Raw genomic sequence first — 23642 nt, 5'->3', positions numbered from 1 at the left:
AACACAATGAGCACACATCCGGTCTCTAATGTAATTTTATGAATTTGATGATTTAAAATGAGGTACTCGCTTGTTCACTCGAATATTTAAGTCTTGACCGGTCATTGTCCGCGAGCACTCAACGTTCTGGAGCGAATTTTGCCGGGTCCAATTGTAGATGCTTTTACAACAGCAGCTTGTGGAGTGCGGCCGCTTGAAGCCCAAATGGCATACTCGCCGAGCAGATGTGCCGGCCGCCTTCGTTTCCTTTTCTTTTCGCATGTTTTTTTATGCTTCTTCTTTATTTTTATTCCACCACGCCTCCTCGAGTTGCCGTCTAGTTTCCCTCGGGTCTCCTCCGCTCCCGGGGATCCTCGCCGTCTCCCACCAAATCGCCTCGCCTCTCCTCTCCTCCAGATCTCCGCCCGGCGACGCGGACGCCCCAGTCCGGCGCCATTCGTCCGGAACCGCCCCGCCCCGCCCCGGGCTCAGTCGGCCGGCGGTGATGCGGCGGGCGGCGGCGCTCCTCCTCCTGCTCGCCTTCTCGGCCGCCGCCGTCGCAGCAGCAGCAGCCGAGGTGAAGGTCCCCTCCCTCCCTGCCCCCCTCCCTCGCCGAACCTCCAGAGAGTCGTCTGCCCGGTTGCCCCCCGTCCCACCCTGCGTTAGAGTTGGTGCGATCTGGGGAGCTCTGCTTCCGCCATTAGATGAGACGACGCAGAGAGCTTGATTTAAATTTCGCACTACATACCACTATTCACTCCTCTGTATTTAGGGTGTTGCGTTGCCTCCGATGATATGAATTCCGCATCAGTAGCGCTGGGTCAGATTGGGGGCTGGTGAACAAATTTGCTGCCAAGCACTCCCATGCAAGCTTAATTTCAGACAGTTTAAAGCACTGCAGCAGTGATCTAGTAGTGAGGCACCTGCCATGCAAACTTAATTTCAGACAGCTACATCAATACAGCATCAATACATCAATACAGCAGCGATGTTTATTCGTTTTTGTCTCTGATTGACACGTTTTCTTTTGAATTCAGGATAGCACCGCTGGTATCCTACCAGCAGGAGGAAACAATGGTACCGGTATAGCGGATCCAGGTGTTGGGAGGACAGGGCAGAATGGCGAGGCAGATCCTAACACGCAACAGAAGGTACACGGGGAGGGGGAGCTCAAGAACGTCATTACTGAGAACACTAACACGGATAATTCCGTCGAAGGAACTAGCACTGGGAAAGATGAGCCAGTACAGAAACCAAATGACAAAGATGGCAACACAACAACATCCTCGACGGACTTCTTGCAGGATCCACTCATTGGCGAATGTGATCCATCCCATAGATGTCTCATTGAAAAACAGAAGTTCATCGCCTGCTTGAAAGTTTCTGGAGGTGATTTTCTAGTCATTTGTTCTTCCTTGCTCTCTGGTTGTGTGTAGTTGCTTACGATATTATATGCCTTGTTTCTATCATGCATATAAACCTGCTAGATCAAACATTATTTCATTCCTTTTGAATGCTTGCCATGGTCTTATGGCAGCTAAACTGATGTTTTTCTCATCAAGTATCAATGTAGTATTCAAAAGTTGGAAGATCAAACTGACGGGCTCATCCATGTTGGGAATCTGAAACTTGGTCAACCATGCCACTAAGATGTTTCCCTTTTGTTGTCTGTCAAATAACGGTTGGATGTAATTGGCGCCATCAAGCAAAAAATTAGATATACCAAAGCACATGATGCAATTTATGGTTTGGCCTTGTGACATTAATAAGTTGCCAATTATAGTTAAGTTCTCTGTCAACGTGTAGCCAAAACTAGTGCTATCAATTGCTGCTACCATAATATGCCAATGATAGAATTGGACGGTTGGCACAACTGACATGACATTAATGAGTTGCCACTCATAGTTAGTTTCTCTATCAGTGTGTCGCGAAAACTAGTGCTATCAGTTGTAGACCTTGGTTTTGGTCATGATATTCCCTGGCTACAGTTTTGGTCTAGGTGGGGCCACAAACAAAGACTAGCATACTTGCAACTAGTGCTATATCAGATATAATTTATTTTTGCTAAAGTGCAAACGGAGTCCCTGTAGAACTTTTTCAGTGTTGCCTCAAGAACACCTACTATCCATTATTTCTTCTCGAATGGAATATTCGCCAAGATATTCTTCCTGTGATCTCTCTGAAGTTTTTTTCATGTACTCATCTTAGTTCTTTCCAGCCCTTTCCACATTTTTGCACATAAGTGACCTGTTACAATTGAAACCAGATTCGTCAGCTCTATCCCTTTTGATGGACAACAAAGGCACAAACCCACTTGATGTTAGCATAACGGCTCCAGATTATGTCATCTTAGCAGAAGATACAGTTCATGTTGAAGCAAACGGTCACAATGAGGTATGCTACTGTGCATGATAATTAATCTTTGAAGATATATTGTTGGTTTTTATGTCTTAATTGTTTCGTGTAAAATGTCTCAGTATTTTGGTTTTGCATGGAGTGTTCTGAAGAAAATGCCATTTCTTTTCCCTTTTGCTGTGAAAGTTTGTTCAACAAGCATATGAGTGTCCTATTGCACTTTCCATGCCCGTGAATGCAAAATTCAAAAAAAATTGTCTGCTGTTACATGATTGATTACGGGTGTTAATGTGATATATCGTGTTTGCCTAATGTTTAATACACTATCTTTGCTCTTATCAACTTCAATATGGAAACTGGGCCCTTGGCATTCTGATTTTAGTGCTATCTGAATGTTATACTGATCTTCTCTTCCTCTGCTGTCATTATTAATTCAGACGCAGGTGAGTGTTTCTGTCAGCGATACCGTGAATGACATGGCGATAGTTCTCAAAGTCGCAGAAGAAACCTGTAAAATCAATCTTGAGACCGCAGTCACAAGGAACACAGGCCGAGCGATACCAATGCGGCTTACTCCAACCTACATGCTGGTGCCCGTATTTGTTCTCCTTGGGCTGGTGGGACTATGTGTCAAACTCCGTAGGGCGCGGAAGCAAGATGGTGGGCCAGCATACCAGAAGCTCGACGCACCGGAGCTACCGGTCTCCGTTGGAGGGAAGAAAGAAGCTGATCAGCCTGACCAGTGGGACGACAACTGGGGAGATGACTGGGACGACGAGGAGGCGCCGTCAACACCGTCGAACTCCATGCCCAACCTGTCGTCGAAAGGTCTGGCTTCGAGGAGGTCGACCAAGGATGGCTGGAAAGATTAGCCGCCGGTTGGATGTCTATATCACCGCCTATATTTCCTCTCGTGTCTTTCTTGAAGAGTTTTTTTTTCCACTTAGCTTTTCGGATAGATTTCGCTGAGGAGACCACTAGAGAATGTAATACGCTGGTAACACTAGAAGAAATATGAATGCTATTTTTTGCTAGTTTTATGTTACTAGTGAATGAATGCAGTATTTTAGTGGCACGGTTCTGTACTTGTTTATGCTGCCTCCCCATAATACAAGAACGTTTTTTACACTAGTGTAATATTACTTTTTTAGTTCATTTCTTTTTGCCTGACAAAAAAAATTATCCAATTAATATTGGATATGGATTATTTTCTAGAAAACATATTTTTTACTTACCTTTAACTATTTTATTACATAAAAAATCAACCTTAAGGTACTTAATAACTTTTACCACTTTTTTTACATCGAACGTTAGTGCATAAATAAAATTAGATGGTTAATAGACTATATGCCTCTTAACCTAGGCATCATACATGTTTGTATTCTTGGGGGAATTTCTAAAGATAGTTACAGATAAGTAAACATGATTATTTTACAAAACTCCATTCTACAATTATTTGGACAAATTGTTATTTTTTATTAAAGAAAAAAATACTTATGTGGACACCCAGACTGCATCAATACTTTACTGCGATGCACCGGAGATGGTGGCGGTGAGTGTGGACCCTATGCTACCGCCATTGACTATAGCGGTAGCCCATATAGCCTATCGTTGCCGTGTACCGGTCCGACCATCAGATTGTGCAAAACTTTCGAATAGGGGTCAAATCGTGCCAAACTTCGTTCAAAAGGTTAAAACATTTTTTTGTTTTTGAGACAAAAAAGGTTAAAACAGTTTTCTTTAGAAAAAGGTTAAAACAGTTATTTCGGCCTCTTTGGAGGTACGGGCTGCACCTGCCGTCTCATGGGCCGAAGTGGGCCCCCAAATGGTCCATCGAGTGAAAGAAAAAACTGGGCATTAGGTCGACCGTCCCTTTTGACCCGAGCTGTCCAAAACTGGTAGTATTCCCATGGCTGGTCTCGGCGGCGCCGCTCTCCAGCTGCACGCGGCCGCGGCCGTGCTTCGCACAGCGGCGGCCGCCGGCAAGCTGTCTGCGGGCAAGGCAGTCCACGCGCATATGCTGAGAGCGTCCCATTTCCACGTCGTCCTGCACAACCACCTCATCGCCTTCTACGCCAAGTGCGGCTGCCTCGGCCTTGCCCGCCGGGTGTTCGACGCAATGCCCTCCCGCAACCCGGTCTCCGGGAGCCTCCTCATGTCCGGCTACGCCTCCTCCGGGCGCCACGGGGACGCGCTCGCGCTGCTCAGGGCGGCCGACTTCGACCTCAACGAGTACGTTCTGTCCACCGCCCTGTCGGCCACGGCCCATGTCCGGAGCTACGACATGGGGAGGCAGTGCCATGGGCATGCCGTCAAGTCTGGGCTGGCGGAGCACCACTATGTCTGCAACGCGTTGCTGCACATGTACTGCCAGTGCGCTCACGTGGAGGATGCGGTCAAGGTGTTTGAGAGTGTGTCTGGTTTCGACGCTTTCGCGTTCAACTCGATGATCAATGGGTTTCTTGACAAGGGCAAGTTTGATGGTTCGGTCAGGGTTGTGAGAAGCATGGTCGGAGAAGTTGAGCAATGGGACCATGTGTCGTATGTCGCAGTTCTTGGGCATTGTGCTAGCACCAAAGAGCTGCTGCTTGGTCGTCAAGTGCATGCCCAGGCGTTGAAGAGGAGGCTCGAGCTGAATGTGTATGTGGGCAGCGCTCTGGTTGATATGTACGGGAAATGTGAGTGCGCCTGTGATGCTCATTCCGCATTTGAGGTTTTGCCAGAAAAGAATGTTGTTTCTTGGACAGCTGTTATGACTGCCTATACCCAGAATGAGCTGTTTGAAGAGGCATTGCAGTTGTTCTTAGATTTGGAAATGGAAGGAATTCGGCCAAATGAGTTCACTTATGCCGTGGCTCTCAACAGTTGTGCTGGTCTTGCAGCCTTGAAAAATGGCAATGCACTTAGTGCCTCTGCTGTGAAAACTGGGCATTGGGGTGCTCTGTCTGTCTGTAATGCCCTCATTAATATGTATGCAAAAAGTGGCAGCATTAGTGATGCATGGAGAGTCTTCCTTTCTATGCCATGTCGCGACGTGGTCTCGTGGAATTCGATCATAATAGGCTATGCTCATCATGGCCTTGCAAGAGAAGCCATGCGTGTATTTCATGATATGTTGTCTGCTGAAGAAGCCCCATCCTATGTGACCTTTGTTGGGGTGCTGTCAGCTTGTGCACAGTTGGGTCTTGTCGATGAAGGATTGTACTACTTGAACATTATGATGAAGGAAATGGGTATAAAACCTGGAAGAGAACATTACACTTGCATGGTTGGTTTGCTCTGCAGAGCTGGACGGCTAGATGAGGCGGAACAGTTCATATTGAGCAACTGTATTGGCACTGACGTTGTTGCGTGGAAATCGCTTTTAGGTTCTTGCCAGGTATATAAAAACTATGGCCTGGGTCATCGAGTAGCTGAGCAGATCCTTGAGTTGAAACCCAATGATGTAGGAACCTATGTTTTGCTTTCTAACATGTATGCAAAAGCAAACCGATGGGATGGTGTCGTGAAGGTCCGGAAGCTGATGAGAGAGAGGGGTGTTAGGAAAGAGCCTGGTGTTAGTTGGATCCAAGTAGGAAGTGAGGTCCAGGTTTTCACATCAGACGACAAGAATCACCCATGGATAAACCAGATCACCATAAAGCTCAAAGAGTTGATAGACCAGATCAAAGTGATCGGATATGCTCCGAATTTTGCAGTTGTCCTACATGATGTTGAGGATGAACAAAAGGAAGAGCATCTTATGTATCACAGCGAGAAAATGGCTCTTGCGTTTGGCCTTATTCACAGCCCCGAAGGAGCAACTATCCGCATAATGAAAAACCTCAGGATATGCGATGATTGCCATGTTGCTATCAAACTCATCTCTCTTGTGACAAGAAGAAGAATAGTTGTGAGGGATACTGTTCGGTTTCATTGTATAGAGGATGGGGTATGCTCATGTGATGACTATTGGTGATCCACACCTTTGTTGTCAGAAGCTCCAGAGCATATGTGTTGTTATGGACATCAACATGGTATGTCATCTTATTTTCTAGAGCCAAGGTTAGAATCTGTAAATATTATAAGGATTTTTGTAACTGAAAAAGTCAATTTGCTTGACCGAATAGAGACGGAAAGACAACAGGAATTCACCTGTAAAATGTGTGAATGTTACCACTGCAACAGTGTCTCTGTTCACTATCTTTGATCATGTAGTTGATCAGATATACTCCCTCTGTAAAGAAATATAAGATCGTTTAGATCACTAATAGTGATCTAAACAATCTTATATTTCTTTACAGAGGGAGTACTATATACTATATAACGTTTAGTTTACATACATACACCTATAATGTTCGACAATTAGCATTTTTTTCCTACACACTGAACATTAACTGGATGATGAACTTTGTCAATAGATGTGTCTGGCTAGATGTCTATTCCTACAGAATTTGTAGAGCTGTTCATTTTGATCTGGAGATGTTAACCTTTTTTTGCAAATAGTGTTTTTTCCTTAACTTGCCAATAGCATTTATATTGCTCTTCATTTGGATCAGTAATCTAAGAAGTTAGCGACAGCAACTCATTTGTTGCCTGCTGCATGATGCTCCAGGTGAGTTATGTTTACTACTGGCAGAAGTTGTTATTGCTTCATCAAGTAAAAAAACACTACAAGGATATCTGCTCAAGCATACACAGTGCACGGGTTCCTGCATCTGCATGTTGTTTTTCAACAGAAACAACCCCTTTTCTCTCTGGAGGTTTTCCTCTTTCTCCGCATGAGTTGTGATGTTCTTCAACTTTGCGTCTTGAGCAGAGTTCTTGGCGCTGCCCGTCGCCCTGCTCCCGTCTTGCAGCAGATCCCCTTGCTTGCTGCCGGTGTCGCTCAAGCAAAACAGACAACACGATGTTCACGTTTGTCTAAGTGAACATCCCAGGTCGATCATCGTTCCCGCGGTCGATCATCCCAGGTTTGCTGCTTTTCCCTTTGCTCTTTGCAATTTCATTTCTTCCTTGCTCCTTTTGTCTGACCTGTTGTGATATTCCTTCTTTCAGGTCTCCCCCCATATCAGTGGGAATGATTTTTATATACTATCACATTTACAGTGACGTATAGGAGTACCTGGAATCAACAGAACAGGTCTTTGTCTTCCCTGATTCTTGAGAACTTTTGGTTTGACCAAACCACACATTGCCATGTGAGCGTACAAATATGTCGACAAGGAAAGTGAGCCATTCTCTCTCTGAAGCAGATCAAAAACCTGAAATTTGTCAGCTCAACTGAACATCCTTCATCACCTAACGTACATTTACCACGACAGCGTGCATCACCGTTGTATTCTGTCCATTCTTTGTGCGACAACGGAGTATCATCACTGAGACCGGTAGCCCCAAGTTTCCACATCACAAATCGATCCTAGCTCGAAGTTCCCACATCACAAATTTTCTTGCGATCCTTCAAGACACGCATTTTGTTACAAAAATTCTCAACTGTACATGTGAAGATGCAATCCCGTCGCTGCAGGCCCTGCTCGCGCACCTGTGGCGCGCGGTGCGCCGGAGCAGAAGACGGCGTACTATCTCCTCGTCGGATACCGTGCCCGCGTCGACGGCATACACGCGTCGTACGCGGGCAACGCCGTGGTGGCGCACGCGAGCACGGCATCGCCCGCCGGCAAGATCCTCGGCAGGGGGCGGGCTGGGCTGGGCGGCGTGGCTCCTTAACAGGGCCGTGGCATCCTTCATGACCATGCCAGGGCGAACCTCGATATTCTGGTTCACCCTGAGGACTCCCTGTAAATAAGAGTATCAACATTATTCACCACAGAAGAAAAAAAATAACAGCTACAATCTTGAGACTGAGCATCTACAACTACATACCCTGAGGATGGTGCCACCTGCCACCCCACCCTTGATTTCATCAACCTCCGAACCAGGCTTATTGACATCGAAGGAGCGAACGACAATCATGTTGGGAGGTGAGGTGAAGTTCCTCTCCGGAATGGGGATTTTCTTCACAATATATTCACAGATGACATCAATGTTGTACTTGAGCTGGGCAGATATTGGCACCACAGGAGCACCTTCAGCTTTCGTGCCCTACATACACAAATGGGAGTAAAGATGAAACCGTAAAGGCAAGACATGTACTAATTATAACAAGAGAAACGACGAACAGTAGTTACCTGGATGAATTTTTGGATTTCTTCATGCTGGTTCACTGCTGCACTCTCCTGGATAACATCAATCTTATTCTGCAGAATTATGAGGTGTTTGAGACCCGCAAGAGCCGCAAGATGCTCGGATGTCTGGGGTTGTGGGCAGCTCTCATTTGCTGCTATCAAAAGCAAGGCTCCATCCATGATAGCTGCTCCATTAAGCATTGTGGCCATGAGAATGTCGTGGCCCTGTTCAAAGAGATGGCTAAACTTTATGATAGATAACTGATAGCAAACAAGCCGACAATTAATGTTGCTAATCACCCGGGTAGGGCAATGTTACTTAAGCATTTGTGTACTAGTAGAACTGTGGAAGAGAACATTCATAACAGTAAAGGGGGGGTGGGGGGGGGGGGGGGGGGGAGGGTCATCATACCGGGCAGTCAACAAAGGAAACATGTCTCAGAAGCTTCATCCTGGTGTTTTCAAACCCAGGAACATCACAGACAGGAGTATCTTCTTTTCCGCTTCCATAAGCCCTTTACATTGAACGTAAGTCAAATAGTGTTCAAGAGTATAAAAAACAGAGCAGTGATTTTGAGTGTGTGTGGTAAATAATTGTACGCTAATTAATATCTGGAGATCAAATTTGATACTCCAATCTGAGTTTACTACCATGTATTCAGTAGGAAATAATCATATGCACAGACAGGTCACAGGTTCAATAATATATATGAGTATAGAACAGTGCCCCTGAAGTTCTTTGCTTTAAACTGTAAAAAGGGTGAAAGTAATAAAATCTAGAGTAATATAATGTAAAAAGGTAACATCATGATTGTTGGTGCATGATTTGAAATTCAACATACTTGTAGCACATTGGTCGTGGACATCTGTCATCCTCGCATTTATAGATTTTTGCATTAGCGTAGCCCAGCTTGATAGTGATGTTACGTTCAAGCTCATTCTTGAAGCGAACAGTCTACAAAACAAAATAAAGGCATTTGTTAGAATGATGGAAACACACATGAAAAGCCATCAAAATGAGTTCCCACCAGGTCAGGTCGAACTTTTGTGAATCGGGTTTAAAGACATCTGCAATGTATTCCTAGCATAAATAAAGTACTATATGTGTACTTTACTCGTTCATATACCAAAAAACAATATATGCGTGGCACAACTAAGTAAGTAATAGGGCAAACTCAAAACCGGTCACTGATAACTGTGATATTTACTTGTCACTTGTCAGGCATATACAGAATTCAGGCTAAGAACTTGGAAAGAAAATGTTGCAAGCATAACGAATGATGGTATATACCTGAACTCCGGTTATAGCTTTCACAACGGTAGACTTCCCGTGGGCCACATGACCAACTGTACCTGAGGTGTGACAAGAAAGCGATGAGTACTGAAGATCAAAACGCTGCCAAAAGGGAAAGAATTGTGGTGTCAGTCAGTACCAATGTTGATGGTGGCTTGGCGTGAGATAACTTGAGGTGACAACGGGTGGAGCTTTGTGACATCAAGCTTGCTTAGGTCCTGCTCCATTAATCCTCCGGCCGCCATGTGTTGAAACTGAAAAGAAAATATGGCAACAAACATGATTCTGAGATTGATGAGTTGCAGGAAAACAGAAGACGATCGAGCTGTTGTCACCTCTAGACCAAGGCAGCGTGGCGCGACGAAGAGGGTCGCCGCGGGCGTGGACGAGAGGACGAGCGGGGAAGGGGCGCAGCAGCCGGTCGCCGGAGACGAGGGTGATGCCGTCACCGGTGGTGTAGACGGAGGTTCGAGCGAGACTAGAGCGATCAGCGTCTGGGAAAGATGGCGGGCGAGCTATTGTGGCTTGGTCTGCGGTATTGGATTCAATCAACTGGGCGTGTTCCTTCCATGCCGCGCCAAGCATTTTATAGGTCCAGGCGACGGGCCGGCCACGCTGTCAACCAGTCCGTGTCCGACTAGAATTAATAAGCTAAGGAATTCCCTATTTGGCGTTGCCCCGGTTTTTCTCTACCCAGTCCTGGTTTTGGCAAGGCTCTAGTCCAGTTTTTTCCGTGGCATTTTTAGATTTGCCCCTTTCTTCTGTTTTCTTTTTTCGGCTTGTTTTTAATATATGTCTTTCTTTTCATTTTCCTTGCTTATTTTCATTTTTCATCATTTTAAAATCCTTGAAACTTTTACAGTTAATAAATCAAATTCATGAACTTTCTAAATTTCACGAACGTTTTTTCAAATCCATGAATATTTCTCTGAACATGTGAACATTCTTTCAAATTAATGAAATATGTTAAAGAAGCGAACTTTTTCCAAATCTGTGAACAATTTTCACATTCCTGGTCATTTTACTAATTCACAAACATATTTAAGATCCGTGAATATTTTTCGGAATCATGATTTTAAGAATACTTGAGTAAATATTTGCATTTACGAACATACTTAAAATTCATGGAGTTATTTAAAATCCGTGAACATTTTATTTAATTGAATTTTTTTTTCCAAATTTGAGAAGTTCTCAAAAAATTGTGAACATTGATTTTTCAACCCACGATCATGTTTCTTGAATTCTTTAACTTTTTAAAATTCTCAAAAAAAAAGCACAGTCATCTTTCAAATCATGGAACAATTTTTGATTTTGCAAACTTTTTCAAAGTTGTGAACACTTTTTCATGTCTTGGTTAATAAGTGGTAGCAGGGCAAGATGCAAAAAGTATCAATTGTGAGCAACTTGATTGTCGAGAATTATTTTGTGACTCTTTTCTTGTGCAAGAAATCAATGATGTAACGTAATTTTTATTTTGGGTGCGTCTAGGGCACATCTAGATGTGCCATAGTTATTGCACATCCAAGTGACTTAAAAAAGCATAAAAATGAGAAAAGAAAATACTCACACGAATCTTCGTGTAAGATCAACAATATAGGGCTTAGATGTGCACTACTTATGGCATATCTAGATGTGTTTTAGTAAAACTGTTTTGTTTTTGACGGCGTCGCCTGCGTTTAATTAGGTGCGTCTTTGCTCGATCGGCTCATACTAGTAGCAAAATAGCAAAGTCGAGTTCCGCGACTCCAACACAAAACGGGCGCGCGCACCTACGTCCATCGGGCCCAACAAATTAACAAGTACGCCGCTCAGATCAATTGCCCCCGGACGGAGGATAGAAACCTGCACGGCGGAATCGGTCAGTCTCGCCGCTGCGCTCTCGAACGATATCATCCTGGAGATCCTCGGCCGCACCGACAATGCCGCCACAATCTTCCGATGTGCCATGACGTGCAGGCAGCGGCGCGTTCTCGTGGCAGATCCTGCCTTCCTCCGTCGCCGCTGACCGGAGGGTGCACCCAACTCCTTCTTTCTAGCCGGATTCCTGACTAGAGACAATTTACACAAGAGAGGATGGAAAAAGGGGAGAAAAATTGCCCTTTTTGTATGCAAGAAGAAAGTATTTACCATCTTTTTTTGAGATGTTCAATAGCCAGATTGTTATGGAACACTGTGCATTGTGCCTTTGGTTCTACACAGATTCCTAATAACATAAAGGATCTGTTCAACATATGGCTGGTATCTTTCCAAAAGCAGGAGAGAAATAATGGTTTCTTTTGGGGTAGCAGCTGTATGTTGGACAATCTGGAGATTGAGAAACAAAGTGATGTTTGAAAAAAAAACAAGGTATCTGATCCTTGTGTGCCCGTCAACTTGATGATTAAAATGCTACTACACGATTGGTTTGTTTTATAGATGAATCCAGAAAAGCAAAGGGTAATGAAGGAGGGCGTAAGAAAGGTTGAGATGATTGCTTTGCTGGGGAAGTCTTCATAGCAACGCTGGGGTGGAAGCAGAGACACAGGATCAAGGGGTGACGATCTGCTGCATTCCATCGTTGTTGCTGGACAAGTCTTCTCCGCGTTGGATTTTCGAGACCTTTTTCTCTCCTGGCCTGCAATATGCAGTATGAAATGCGCTTGTTATCTGAATATATATATCTAGTTTCTGATGTTGCTCTGTCTTAGGAGCCTCGGCAGTATAGCGTGACATGCTATGCCATTCTAACCGGTGCGGACTGCTGCAAGAAGGGGCAGTAGAGAGAGAGACTACCCTTGCCAGAATCCACAACTTTCTTCGTATACATGGCTAAAATTATACTCCCTCCGTATCAAAATATAAGACGTTTTTGACACTGTCATACTTCGAAAAACATCTTATATTAAGTGCAGAGGTAGTAAAAGATTTGACAAACCTATGTAGTCCAAGGATATCATCATCAACAGCTAGTAGAGTATATCTCTGTTTTGGAAAAAAGAATGAAAGATTTGACAAACCTCAAGCTCTGCGAACACATCAGGGAGCGACCCGATTTCTCCCAGGACCTGGCCGGTCAGCCTATCTGCACGACTCAAAGTCGGATCCATGGTCGTTCCCACACCAATAAGCCCTCCTGGCACAGCAAATTGGAGTTCATTCTGCTCGGCGTAGAGCGAGACGATCCTCGAGTAGATCGGGGAGCATTTCACGTTGCCGCTCGCATCCTTATGACCATGCCAGGGCGAACTTCAATGTTCTGGTTCACCCTCAGGACTCCTGTAAATAAGAGTATCGACATTCACTTCATATTTCACCACATGGAAAAAACGCAACACCTATGTTCTTGAGACTTAGTTGTAGATACATACCCTGAGGATGGTGCCACCTGCCACCCCACCTCTGATCTCATCAACCTCTGAACCAGGCTTGTTGACATCAAAGGAGCGAACGACAATCATGTTGGGAGGTGATGTGAAGTTCCTCTCCGGAATGGGGATTTTCTTCACAATGTATTCACAGATGACATCAATGTTGTACTTGAGCTGGGCAGATATTGGCACCACAGGAGCACCTTCAGCTTTCGTGCCCTACATACACAAATGGGAGTAAAGATGAAACGGTAAAGGCAAGACATGTACTAATTATAACAAGAGAAACGACGAACAGTAGTTACCTGGATGAATTTTTGGATTTCTTCATGCTGGTTCACTGCTGCACTCTCCTGGATAACATCAATCTTATTCTGCAGAATTATGAGGTGTTTGAGACCCGCAAGAGCCGCAAGATGCTCGGATGTCTGGGGTTGTGGGCAGCTCTCATTTGCTGCTATCAAAAGCAAGGCTCCATCCATGATAGCTGCTCCATTAAGCATTGTGGCCATGAGAATGTCGTGACCCTGTTCAAAGGGATGGAGAAACTTTATGATCATAAATACATACTTGACAGCAAACTAGCTGATCGACAATGTTGCTAATCACCCGGATAGGACAATCCAACAATGTTAGTGTACTAGAACTGTACAAGAGAACATTCATAGCAGTAACAGGGTAGGGGAGGCTTCATCATACCGGACAATCAACAAAGGAAACATGTCTCATAAGCTTCATCCTAGTGTTTTCAAACCCAGGAACATTTTTTTTGAAACGGAAACCCAGGAACATCACAGACAGGAGAATCTTCTTTTCCGCTTCCATAAGCCTTTTGCATAATTGAACAGAAGTCAAATAGTGTACAGGAGCTTAAAAAACAGAGCAGTAATCGTACGCTATTTAATATCTGGAGATCAAATTTGATACTCCAATCATGAGTATACTACCATCACCCGCAAAAAAAAATTATGAGTATACTACCATATATTCAGTAGAAAATAATCATATGCACAGACAGGTTCAATAATATATATGTGAGTATAGAACAGTGCCCCTGAATTTCTTTGCTTTAAACTGTAAACAGCATGAAAGTAATAAAATCTAGAGTAATGTAATGTTTTTTTTTTGAACTGTCACCGGGGGAGGGATAGCGATCCCTCCACCTGAATTTTATTGCCAAATCACCACTAGGGGGAGGTCCTCATTTTTACAAACATCAGCATACTCTTGGGGTGGGGTGGGGGAGTCCTAACAAAGCTAAGATCAGATCACCGCGTCAGCGCACGCACCCACGCATCAACATCCGCACGATCCCGTGGACGTAGCCGTTCTCGCCAGAGAACAGCATCCTCTCGACAGCAGCTTAGGACCCGATCCAGAGATGGCACCATAGCCTGGAAGACCACCCCGTTTCGGTGCTTCCATAGGTGCCAGCAGCATAGGAGGATGAAGGTGTCGGGAGAGGCATCTCCTACGGCAACTCTTACATCGAGGGCGAAGAGTCGCTCTACCGACGCCCCGGCCGCGATCACCACCCCCCCCCCCCCCACGGCGCGCCAGAACTCGCGCGCGAACGGGCAGACAAACATCAGATGGTCCGCGGTTTCCAGCTCCGCCAAGCAGACAGGGCAGCCGGCCCCCGCGCGATCAACAATGGTCTTCCGAAGAAGGGCATCCCGAGTGTTGACTCGACGATGGACCAGCAGCCAGCAGAAGAACTTCACCCGCGACGGCGCGCGCGTCCCCCAGACGAACGCTGCATGAGGCGAGAGCCGCCCGCCATAGCGCAGGAGGGCATAAGCGCGGCGCGCGACAAGCCCTCCCGCCCGGGGGTGCCCACAAAGCGGCAGCATCCTCTCATCTACGCCCGACGCCACAGGTGCATCAGGGAGAATGGCAAGGAGGGCTTCTCGCTCCCGAGCACCCGCCCGGGTGTGTCTTGGGACCAAGATGCGGTCGAGCCCACCGTTCCAGACGTAGAACACAGTGGCCTCGGCGCTCGTGGTGTGCGAGTATAGAGCGGGGAAGGCCACACTCAGAGGACCGCACGGCAGCCACCAGTCGAGCCAGAAGGAGGTTCGCCGCCCATCCTGCACACGCACTCGCGACATGGCGCGGTAGAGCGGCAGCATGCCGCGCAGAGAGCGCCCATGCGCCCCGGCATGACGACAGCTACCGGGGTGAAGAAGGGATTGGCCATTCAGCTCCGCCCAAACCCACGACGCCCACCTCGACTCCGACAAGTGTAGACGATGCAGCATCTTGAGCAGCAGGCACGTGTTCTGGGTGGTAAGGTCCCGCACCCCCAGCCCCCCCTCGCACTTCGCCCTGCAGACCTGGCTCCATGCAACCAGGCACTGGGCTCCCGTGGCACGGTCGGCCGCCGCCCATAGGAATGCCCGGCAAAACGTATCCATGGCTTTAACCACGGCCGGGGGAAGGACGACGTCGGCCATGGCGTACGTGGGGAGCGAGTCCAGCACCGCATTGATCAGGACCAGGCGCCCGGCGGGGGAGAGTAGGCGTGCCCGCCACCCGGCCAGGTAGGCATCGACCTTAGCAAGCATCGGCGCGAAGTCGGCCGCCGTCAGCTTGTCCCACGACAACGGCAGGCCCAAGTAGGGTTGCGGGAACCCCTGTACAGAGCAAGAGAGGGCCCCCGCAGCCCCAGCCACCACCTCGTCCGCGACGTGAATCGGCACCAGGGTGCTTTTGCCGTAGTTGATCCCCAGCCCGGTGGCCGCGGCGAAGTCGTCCAGGATGCGTCGTAGCCGCGCCGCCGCCTCCACCGATGCGCGGATGACGATAAGTGTGTCATCGGCGTATTGAAGCACAATCGGTGCTCCTTCCTCCACCACCGGGTGTTGGAGCAGGGGGTCGCGCCGCACCATCCGTTGCAGGACATCCGCCACCAAGAGGAAGAGGTAGGGCGACATCGGGTCTCCTTGGCGAAGCCCACACCTGACGGGGAACCACGCCCCCGGCACTCCGTTGAGCAGCACCGTGGAGCGTGATGAACGGAGGATGGCGTCCACCCACGCGCACCATTGCTCAGGGAAGCCGCGCACGTCCATGACTCGACGAAGGCACGCCCAATTAACAGAGTCGAAGGCTTTAGCGAAGTCCAGCTTGAGGACGAGGGCGGGGGCTTTCCTCGCGCGGCAGCATTGCACCACTTCGGTCGAATAGACGAAGTTCTCGGAGATGCTTCGCTCGGAGACGAATCCGGACTGGTCGACGTCGATCACCCCCCCAATCTGCTGCTGCAACCGCGTGGTGAGCGCCCGGCAGAGGATTTTGACATCGCAGTTCTGCAGGGAGACGGGGCGGAATGAACTTGGAGTTGGGGTCGCCCCACCCCCTTTCGGCAGGAGGGCAATGTACGCCCGGTTGATCGGCTCCAGGTCCACCGAGCCGTCAAAGAAGGCGTCGAAGAGCTGCAGCAGATCGCCCGATACCGCCTCCCACGCAGCTTGGTAGAAGGCAGGCCCCAGGCCATCCGGGCCGGGGGCGCTCGAACGGTCGAGGAGCCCCGCCGCGTCCTTGATCTCGGCCAGGGTGAAGGGGCTCACAAGGGCGCCCCCGTCGACGCCTTGGACACCCTGGTACAGCGCCTCAAGGTCGAAACGCCAGTCGGGAAGGCAGCAACGCCCGAGGAGGTTGGCAAAGAAGCCTCGCAGCGCAGCCGCCTTGCCAAGGTGATCGACCACCTCCAGCCCATCAACATCAAGCGCGCGGATCCAGTTCCCGCGACGGCGCTGGGAGGCACTGGCGTGGAAGAACTTGGTATTCTCATCGCCTTCTCGAACCGCACGGCACTTCCCCCGCTGCTTCCAGTGCGCACTCTGCCTCTTGATGGACGCGGCAAGGCAACTACGAGCATCACTCCGCAGCAGCGCTTCATCTGTAGACAGACATCTGGACTCTTCCAAGAAATCCAGGAGGTCAACCACAAATTTGCAATCATTATCATAGGTAGGGATGTATTTGTGTTGCCGTTTCCAAACCTTGGCCGCAGACCAAAACTTCTTCTTACGTGCAGCGAGCCGCCCCGCCGCGCAGCGCCCGGGCGCCGCGCCTGTCCAAGAAGGGATGGTAGTGGGGAGGAAGCGAGGGTTGAGCAACCAGGAGTTCTCGAAGAAGAAGCGAGCCGGTTTGGGAATTCGGGTGGACGCAGTGACAACAAGGGGGACGTGATCAGAGGTAGGTCGGGGCGTGAGGAAAGAGCCGAGTCCGGGAAAGACTCCCCCAGTCATTGTCAAATAAGGCCCTGTCTAGGCGGGCAAGAGTCGGCGGATCCCTTCGGTTCGTCCATGTGAAACGGCGATCCGTCAGGGCCAGCTCATGCAAGGCCAGGGAGTTGATGAGAGAGTTGAAGACAGCGGCCCTCGAAGCATCAAAGTTATTGTTACTCTTCTCACGGGGAGCCCTAATCAGATTGAAATCCCCAATAGCAATCCAAGGCCCGGGAATATCCGAGGAGACCGCGGTGAGGTCCTCTACAAATTCCATAGTGAGAGCATGATCCGAGGGCGCGTAGACGTTCGTGACGGTGAAAGAGAGCGGGGTGGTAGTGGAGGAGAAGGACGTGGACAGCATGAAAGCCGAAGCGAAGGAGGAGACTAAGGAGAACAGGCGGGCATCCCAAGCGGTGGTGATGCCACCCCGACTCCCATCGGCATCCTTGGAGACAAACGAAGCAAGGCGCCCCGGGAGGAACGAGCGGGCTTTGCACGCGGGGAGGGTGGCCAGCTTGGTCTCCTGAACGCAAGTGATGACGGGATCAGTGGAAGCTATAAGGTTACGCACGATATCACACTTATCCGGGTCCCCCAGCCCTTGAACATTCCAAGAGAGAATAGAGAGATCAACAAAGGAGAGATTATCCATTACACAAACACACACCGAGGTACAAACGGCCAAACGCCCAACTAGGAGCGGAATTACACACAGCCCCGAGCGGGCAACAGGAAGGTAAGCTTAAGCGAGGGTAGGCGCATGCAGCGCTAGACGAGAGAAAGGAAGAGATAAGACTAGACATCAGCATCATCGGCCGCCGGAACAGCCCAGATGGACACAGCGCAGCGCAGCTCAGCCACCGCCTTGGCCGTCATGGGCTTGTGCACACCATCGAGCATCTTGTCCTTCAGGACTTTGGATTTGAGGCAGGGTGAGCACCCGGAGAGCGCGTCCCGGAGAGCACGCAGCTTGACCGCCTTCGCCTCCATGCTGACGTACTCCGCAGGCTCGGTACCGACCACCCGAGCGCTACGGCGAGGCCCAGGGGCATCGCCAACGGCGCGCCCGTCACGGCCCTCCAGCTGCTGCTCGGTGACGTCGACGATTGTTATCCCGGACCCGGCACTCCCGACCGAGGAGCACACGGAGCAGGACGGCGAGCCCGAAGGGGGCAGCCCCACCGGGGGAGGAGAGTGGGGCGGGTGCGCGCCTCCCAGCCGTAGAGGGCCGCGCCGCAGCCATGCTGGAAGGGGGGGCGCGCCGAGGACGCGCAGCACGGAGTCGAGTTGACCAGCGTCTCCTCCGCGCCCCCCGCCTCCAGAGTGGAAGGGAGCACGAGGCTGCACGCTCCCTCTCCCCAGTGGCTGACCCGGAAAGACGACATGGTTGTGGGCGAAAGGCGGTGGTGGCGGGTAGAAGAACGGGAGGTACTCTCCGTTGGCCGTGAAGGAGTCAGCGCGCGCCCAGGCCCGGACGGGTCGGACTGAGACAACACGAGCGCCCCAGCACCCTCCCAGGGGCCACACGTCACAAGGGACGTCGCGAGGATTTTTGAGGAGGACGACCGCACGCACGGTGGCGAGCTCACTGCCCGCCAGGACGAGTGGATCGATCTCAAGGACCTTCCCAAACCCAGAGAACATGGCGGAGATGCCGCGCGGGTTGATGAACTCGGCGGGGAAGCCTGTGGCAGCGAGGATGGCGCACACGTCGAGGCGCGGCGCCACACGATCGAAGAGTTCTTCCGCGATCAGGTCGATGCGCGCGCCTTCATGGGGGAAGGGCTGCATGGCCAGGGCCTCGTCGCGATCCGCCACAGACGCGAACCGGAGATACATGGTGCCCACCGACGACGGCACCACCTCAGGCAGCAAGTGCCCGATGCGGTCCATGACGGCGGCTTGCACCGCAGTGGTGGGGTTGATGAAAGCGCTCGGGGGCTCGATGCTCACCACGGCAAGCCTCTGGGCCGCGGCGTAGTCTCCCTCCGGCATAAACACCTCGAGCACATCAGGACGCTCGGAGTCAGCTACGGCGGAGGGGATCGAGTTGCCCGAGGAGAGGGAGGATGGCGAGCGCGAGGATTGGCGCGACCCACTGGACGACGAGCCCCGCCCCCGAACCGCAAGCAGCTCAGGGTGAGCATGCTGCATGGAGGGGGTCGCAAGGGCCAACACCGGCTCGGGATGGCCAATGTCAGGGGAGGCGGCCGGAGGAGAGGGTGGTGGAGAGCGAATGACCCCAGAGAGGAACACATCGCGGTTGCATGGCGGGGAGGGCGGAGCGTCACTCCCCGCGGGAGTGGAGGCAGATGCACGGTTGCTAGAGCCGCCGATCTCGAGACGGCGCGGGGTTGGGAGCCCTCCGACGGGGGAGAGAGCGGCAATGCGGGCATGGGGGGACGGGGTGGATTGGCGGCGTGGTGGGGGGGGGGCGGCGGCGGCGTGGGCGGGCGGTTGGGAAGCGAGGCAGCGCGGGGGGGAGGGGGGACGCAGCAGCGCGGCGCGGAGGAGCCATGGGGCAGCGAGGGGAGGCGGCGCGGTGCCCGGACAACCGACACCGGCGGCACCGAACGGGATCCCTGCAGTCCTTCACAAAGTGGCGCGTGGAGAGGCAACGAAAGCAGCCGTCCAGCGAGAGGGGAGGGAGGGGCTTTTTAGGGTTAGGTTGAGGAGGAGGTGTGGGCACGGAGAGAACGGCAGCCAAGAACGGGCTGCACCCTCCCCGGGGAGCCATGAAGGCGGTGGGTGGCGTAGCGGGGCCCGGCGCCGCGTGAGTGTCAACCTCGGCGCATTGAACGCTACTCCCCACCGACGCATTGTCGCGGACGGGCGAGCCCGCGCATGGCGCGTTTTGGGGAGCAGGGGGGCGGCAGCATGTGTGGGGTTTGTTTCCAGCGAATCAGAGGGCGAAACCTCACCCTGTGTCGGAGGTAGGGGGAGTAGGGGCGGGAGCGATGGGATGGGGGGAACAGGGCAATTGATTGCCAGGCGTCGGCCACCAATCCGGAACGGAGTAATGGGGCCATCAAGGCTGGGCTGGTGGGAGACCCGCCCGCGCGCAGCATGCAGGGAAGCATGCAAGCCGAGGTTGATGGCAACCATGAGTTCCGGCCCAACCTCGACGAGGAACCTGGCAATGGCGGGGCTCGCGACGCGGACATGGAAGACAAGGCGCGAAGCGCGCGTGGCTACTAAACGTTCGTGGGGGGCGCAGAAGAAGTACTCCAGCAAACGCGCTATCCCGGAGCGCGAGAAGCACCCGGCAGCGAACGGGGCGGAAACCCACAGAGCGCCGGGCTGGGAGAGCGATGGAAAGGCGACAGGGTCGAAGGCGACGCCCGAGAGGAAGGTTGCAAGGACACGGGCATGGAAGGAGATACCTGGACGAGGCACGGCGGCGATGACGTCTTCGCGGCGGGTAGCAGCCCGGGAGCACGCAGGTGAACCCGGTCGGCGGCCAAGCAGCGGAGCAGGCGAGCGGTGGACGGTTGGAGGATGTGGGGTGGCTCTGCTGGGAGTAGGACGGTGGGGACGGAGGGGATTGGCCCGGCGGCGCCGGCCGAGGAGTCGCCAGGCGACTCGCCAGGCGAGTCGCGAGAGCTCCCACCCATCAACCACTCTGTTTGCTATTGTGGTATGTCCCAGAGTAATGTAATGTGAAATGGTAACTCCATGATTTTTGGTACACGGTTTGAAATTCAACATACTTGTAGCACATCGGTCGTGGACATCTGTCGTCCTCGCATTTATAGATTTTTGCATTAGCATAACCCAGCTTGATAGTGATGTTACGTTCAAGCTCATTCTTGAAGCGAACAGTCTACAGAACAAAATGAAGGCATTCGTTAGAATATTATACAAAATAAACTACGGGTGGAAGCACACATCAAAAGCCATCAAAATGAGTTCCCACCAGGCACCAGGTCAGGTCAAACTTTTGTGAATCAGGTTTAAAGACATCTGCAATGTATTCCTAGCATGAACAAAGTACTCCCTCCGTTCCTAAATATTTGTCTTTCTAGAGATTTCAAATGGACTGCACATACGGATGTATATAGACATATTTAGAGTATAGATTCACTCATTTTGCTTCGTATGTAGTCACTTGTTGAAATCTCTAGAAAGACAAGTATTTAGGAACGGAGGGAGTATATGTGTAGTTTAGTCGTTCCTATACCAGAAAATAATATATGGGTGGCACAACTAAGTAAGTAATAGGACAAACTCACAAGAAGTCACTGATAAATGTAAAGTTAGTACAAAGTTAAGTCACTTATTTTGGAATGGATGGAGTACTTGTCACTTGTCAGGCATATACAGAAGTCAGATTAAGAACTTTGAAAGGAAATGTTGGAAACATAACGAATGATGATAGGATATACCTGAACTCCGGTTATAGCTTTCACAACGGTAGACTTCCCGTGGGCCACATGACCAATTGTACCTGAGGTGTGACATGAAAGTGATGGACTGATAAGTACGTAGAGAAGCTCAAAACGCTGCCAAAAGGGAAAGAATGGTGGTATCAGTACCAATGTTGATGGTGGCCTGGCGTGAGATAACTTGAGGTGACAACGGGTGGAGCTTTGTAACGTCAAGCTTGCTTAGGTCCTGCTCCATTAATCCTCCGGCCGCCATGTTTGAAACTGAAAAGAAAATATGGTAACAAACATGATTATGAGATTGACGAGTTGCAGGAAAACAGAACACGATCGAGCTGTGGTCACCTCTAGATCAAGGCAGCGTGGCGCGACGAAGAGGGTCGCCGCGCGAGTGGACGAGAGGACGAGCGGGGAAGGGGCGCAGCAGCCGGTCGCCGGAGACGAGGGTGACGCCGTCACCGGTGGTGTAGACGGAGGTTCGAGCAAGACTAGAGCGATCAGCTTCTGGAAAGATGGGTATTGGATTCAATCAACTGGGCGTGTTCCTTCCATGCCGCGCAAAGCACTTTATAGGTCCAGGCGACGGGCCGGCCACGCTGTCAACCAGTCCGTGTCCGACTAGAATTAAGCAAGGAATTCCCTATTTGGCGTTGCCCCGGTTTTTCTCTACCCAGTCCTGGTTTTGGCAAGGCTCCAGTCCAGTTTTTCCGGCGGGGTTTTTAGATTTGCCCTTTTCTTCTGTTTTTTTCGGCTTCTTTTAATATAGGTTTTCCTTTTCCTTTTTCCTTTTTTCTATTTTCCCTCATTTTAAATTCCTTCAAATTTTTAAAGATAATAAATATGAATTGGATTTCACAAGAAGAATCAAATTCACGAGCTTGCTAAATTTCATGAACGTTTTTCTAAATCCATGAATACTTTTCTTAACGTGTGAACATTTTTTCAAATTCACGAAATTTTTCAAGAAGTGAACATTTTTAAAATCTGTGAGCAATTTTTTAATTCCCGTACATTTTACTACTTCACAAACATTTTTAAAATCCGTGGAAATTTTTCAGAATCATGATTTTTCTTAAATTTTGAATTTATCAAAAAAAAAACTGTGGACATTTTAAGAATACTTGAACAAATATTCGTATTTACTACAAAAAAATAAAATTCATGGACATATTTAAAATTCGTGAACATTTCATAGAATTGGTGAACATTTTCTTGAATTAGATTTTTTTTTTCTATATATGTGAAGTTCTCAATATTTTGTGAACGTTGCTTTTTGAATCAACGAGCGTGTTTTATGGATTCTTTAACTTTTCTCAAATTCTCAAAAAACAAAAAATCATGGTCATCTTTCAAATCCTGGAACATTTTTTTTATTTTGGAAACTTTTTCAAAGGTGTGAACACTTGTTCATGTCTTGGTTAATAGTGTGATGTAACGTAGTTTTTTTTTTAGTTCACGTAGTTTTTTTGTTTTTGACGGCGTCGCCTGCGTTTAATTAGATCGGCTCATACTAGTACTAGTAGCAAAGCAAAGTCGAGTTCCGCGACGCCAACACAAAACGGACGCGCGCACCTACGTCCATCGGGCCCAACAAATTTAACACGTACCCCGCTCAGATCAATCGCCCCCGGAGGGCCGAATCGGTCAATCTCGCCGCCGCGCTCCCGAACGACATCGTCTTGGAGATCCTCGGCCCGCGTCGATGATGCCGCCACAATCTTCCGTTGTGCCACGACATCCAGGCAGTGGCGCGTCCTCGTGGCGGATCCTGCCTTCCCCCGTCGCCGCTGGCCGGAGGGCGCGCCCAACTCCTTCTTTCTAGCCGGCTTCTTCGGTCAGCAACTGTACTCTCATGTCCCGGCCGGCCTTCGTTCCAACGC

At 49.8% G+C, this 23642-nt stretch overlaps 3 protein-coding genes and 1 pseudogene across 5 annotated transcripts; 2 read left to right on the top strand and 2 right to left on the bottom strand.

The window, feature by feature from the left end:
• Positions 1–279: 279 nt before the first annotated feature.
• LOC123147526 (uncharacterized) lies at positions 280–3460 on the top strand. Its single transcript, XM_044566802.1, has 4 exons — positions 280–556; positions 1017–1368; positions 2246–2373; positions 2772–3460. The coding sequence occupies exons 1-4, from the start codon at positions 485–487 to the stop codon at positions 3204–3206; spliced, it is 987 nt and encodes a 328-aa protein (XP_044422737.1). The 5' UTR covers positions 280–484; the 3' UTR covers positions 3207–3460.
• Positions 3461–4222: 762 nt separating this feature from the next.
• Positions 4223–8536, top strand: LOC123147508 (pentatricopeptide repeat-containing protein At5g39680). Of its 3 annotated transcripts, XM_044566790.1 has the most exons (4): positions 4223–6350; positions 6873–6928; positions 7133–7286; positions 7372–8536. In XM_044566790.1, the coding sequence occupies exon 1, from the start codon at positions 4244–4246 to the stop codon at positions 6290–6292; it is 2049 nt and encodes a 682-aa protein (XP_044422725.1). In that variant the 5' UTR covers positions 4223–4243; the 3' UTR covers positions 6293–6350; positions 6873–6928; positions 7133–7286; positions 7372–8536. The 3 variants fall into 3 exon arrangements, with proteins under 3 accessions (XP_044422725.1, XP_044422728.1, XP_044422717.1); XM_044566793.1 differs by lacking the exon at positions 6873–6928; XM_044566782.1 differs by lacking the exon at positions 6873–6928 and having other exon boundaries at positions 6929–7286.
• LOC123082235 (eukaryotic translation initiation factor 2 subunit 3, X-linked) lies at positions 7774–10947 on the bottom strand. The gene is made up of 7 exons (XM_044504606.1): positions 9932–10947; positions 9790–9851; positions 9341–9453; positions 8911–9013; positions 8502–8723; positions 8197–8415; positions 7774–8109 (listed from the first exon to the last, which is right to left on the bottom strand). The coding sequence occupies exons 1-7, from the start codon at positions 10071–10073 to the stop codon at positions 7774–7776; spliced, it is 1197 nt and encodes a 398-aa protein (XP_044360541.1). The 5' UTR covers positions 10074–10947.
• Positions 10948–11952: 1005 nt separating this feature from the next.
• LOC123082222 (eukaryotic translation initiation factor 2 subunit 3-like) lies at positions 11953–22018 on the bottom strand (annotated as a pseudogene).
• Between the last annotated feature and the right edge of the window lie 1624 nt (positions 22019–23642).

The sequence above is a fragment of the Triticum aestivum genome, chromosome 1B, assembly GCF_018294505.1.
Source record: "Triticum aestivum cultivar Chinese Spring chromosome 1B, IWGSC CS RefSeq v2.1, whole genome shotgun sequence".
Classification (NCBI taxonomy): Eukaryota; Viridiplantae; Streptophyta; class Magnoliopsida; order Poales; family Poaceae; genus Triticum; species Triticum aestivum.
Note: the sequence above shows the minus strand (reverse complement) of the source record. Positions and strands in the feature narration are given on the sequence as shown.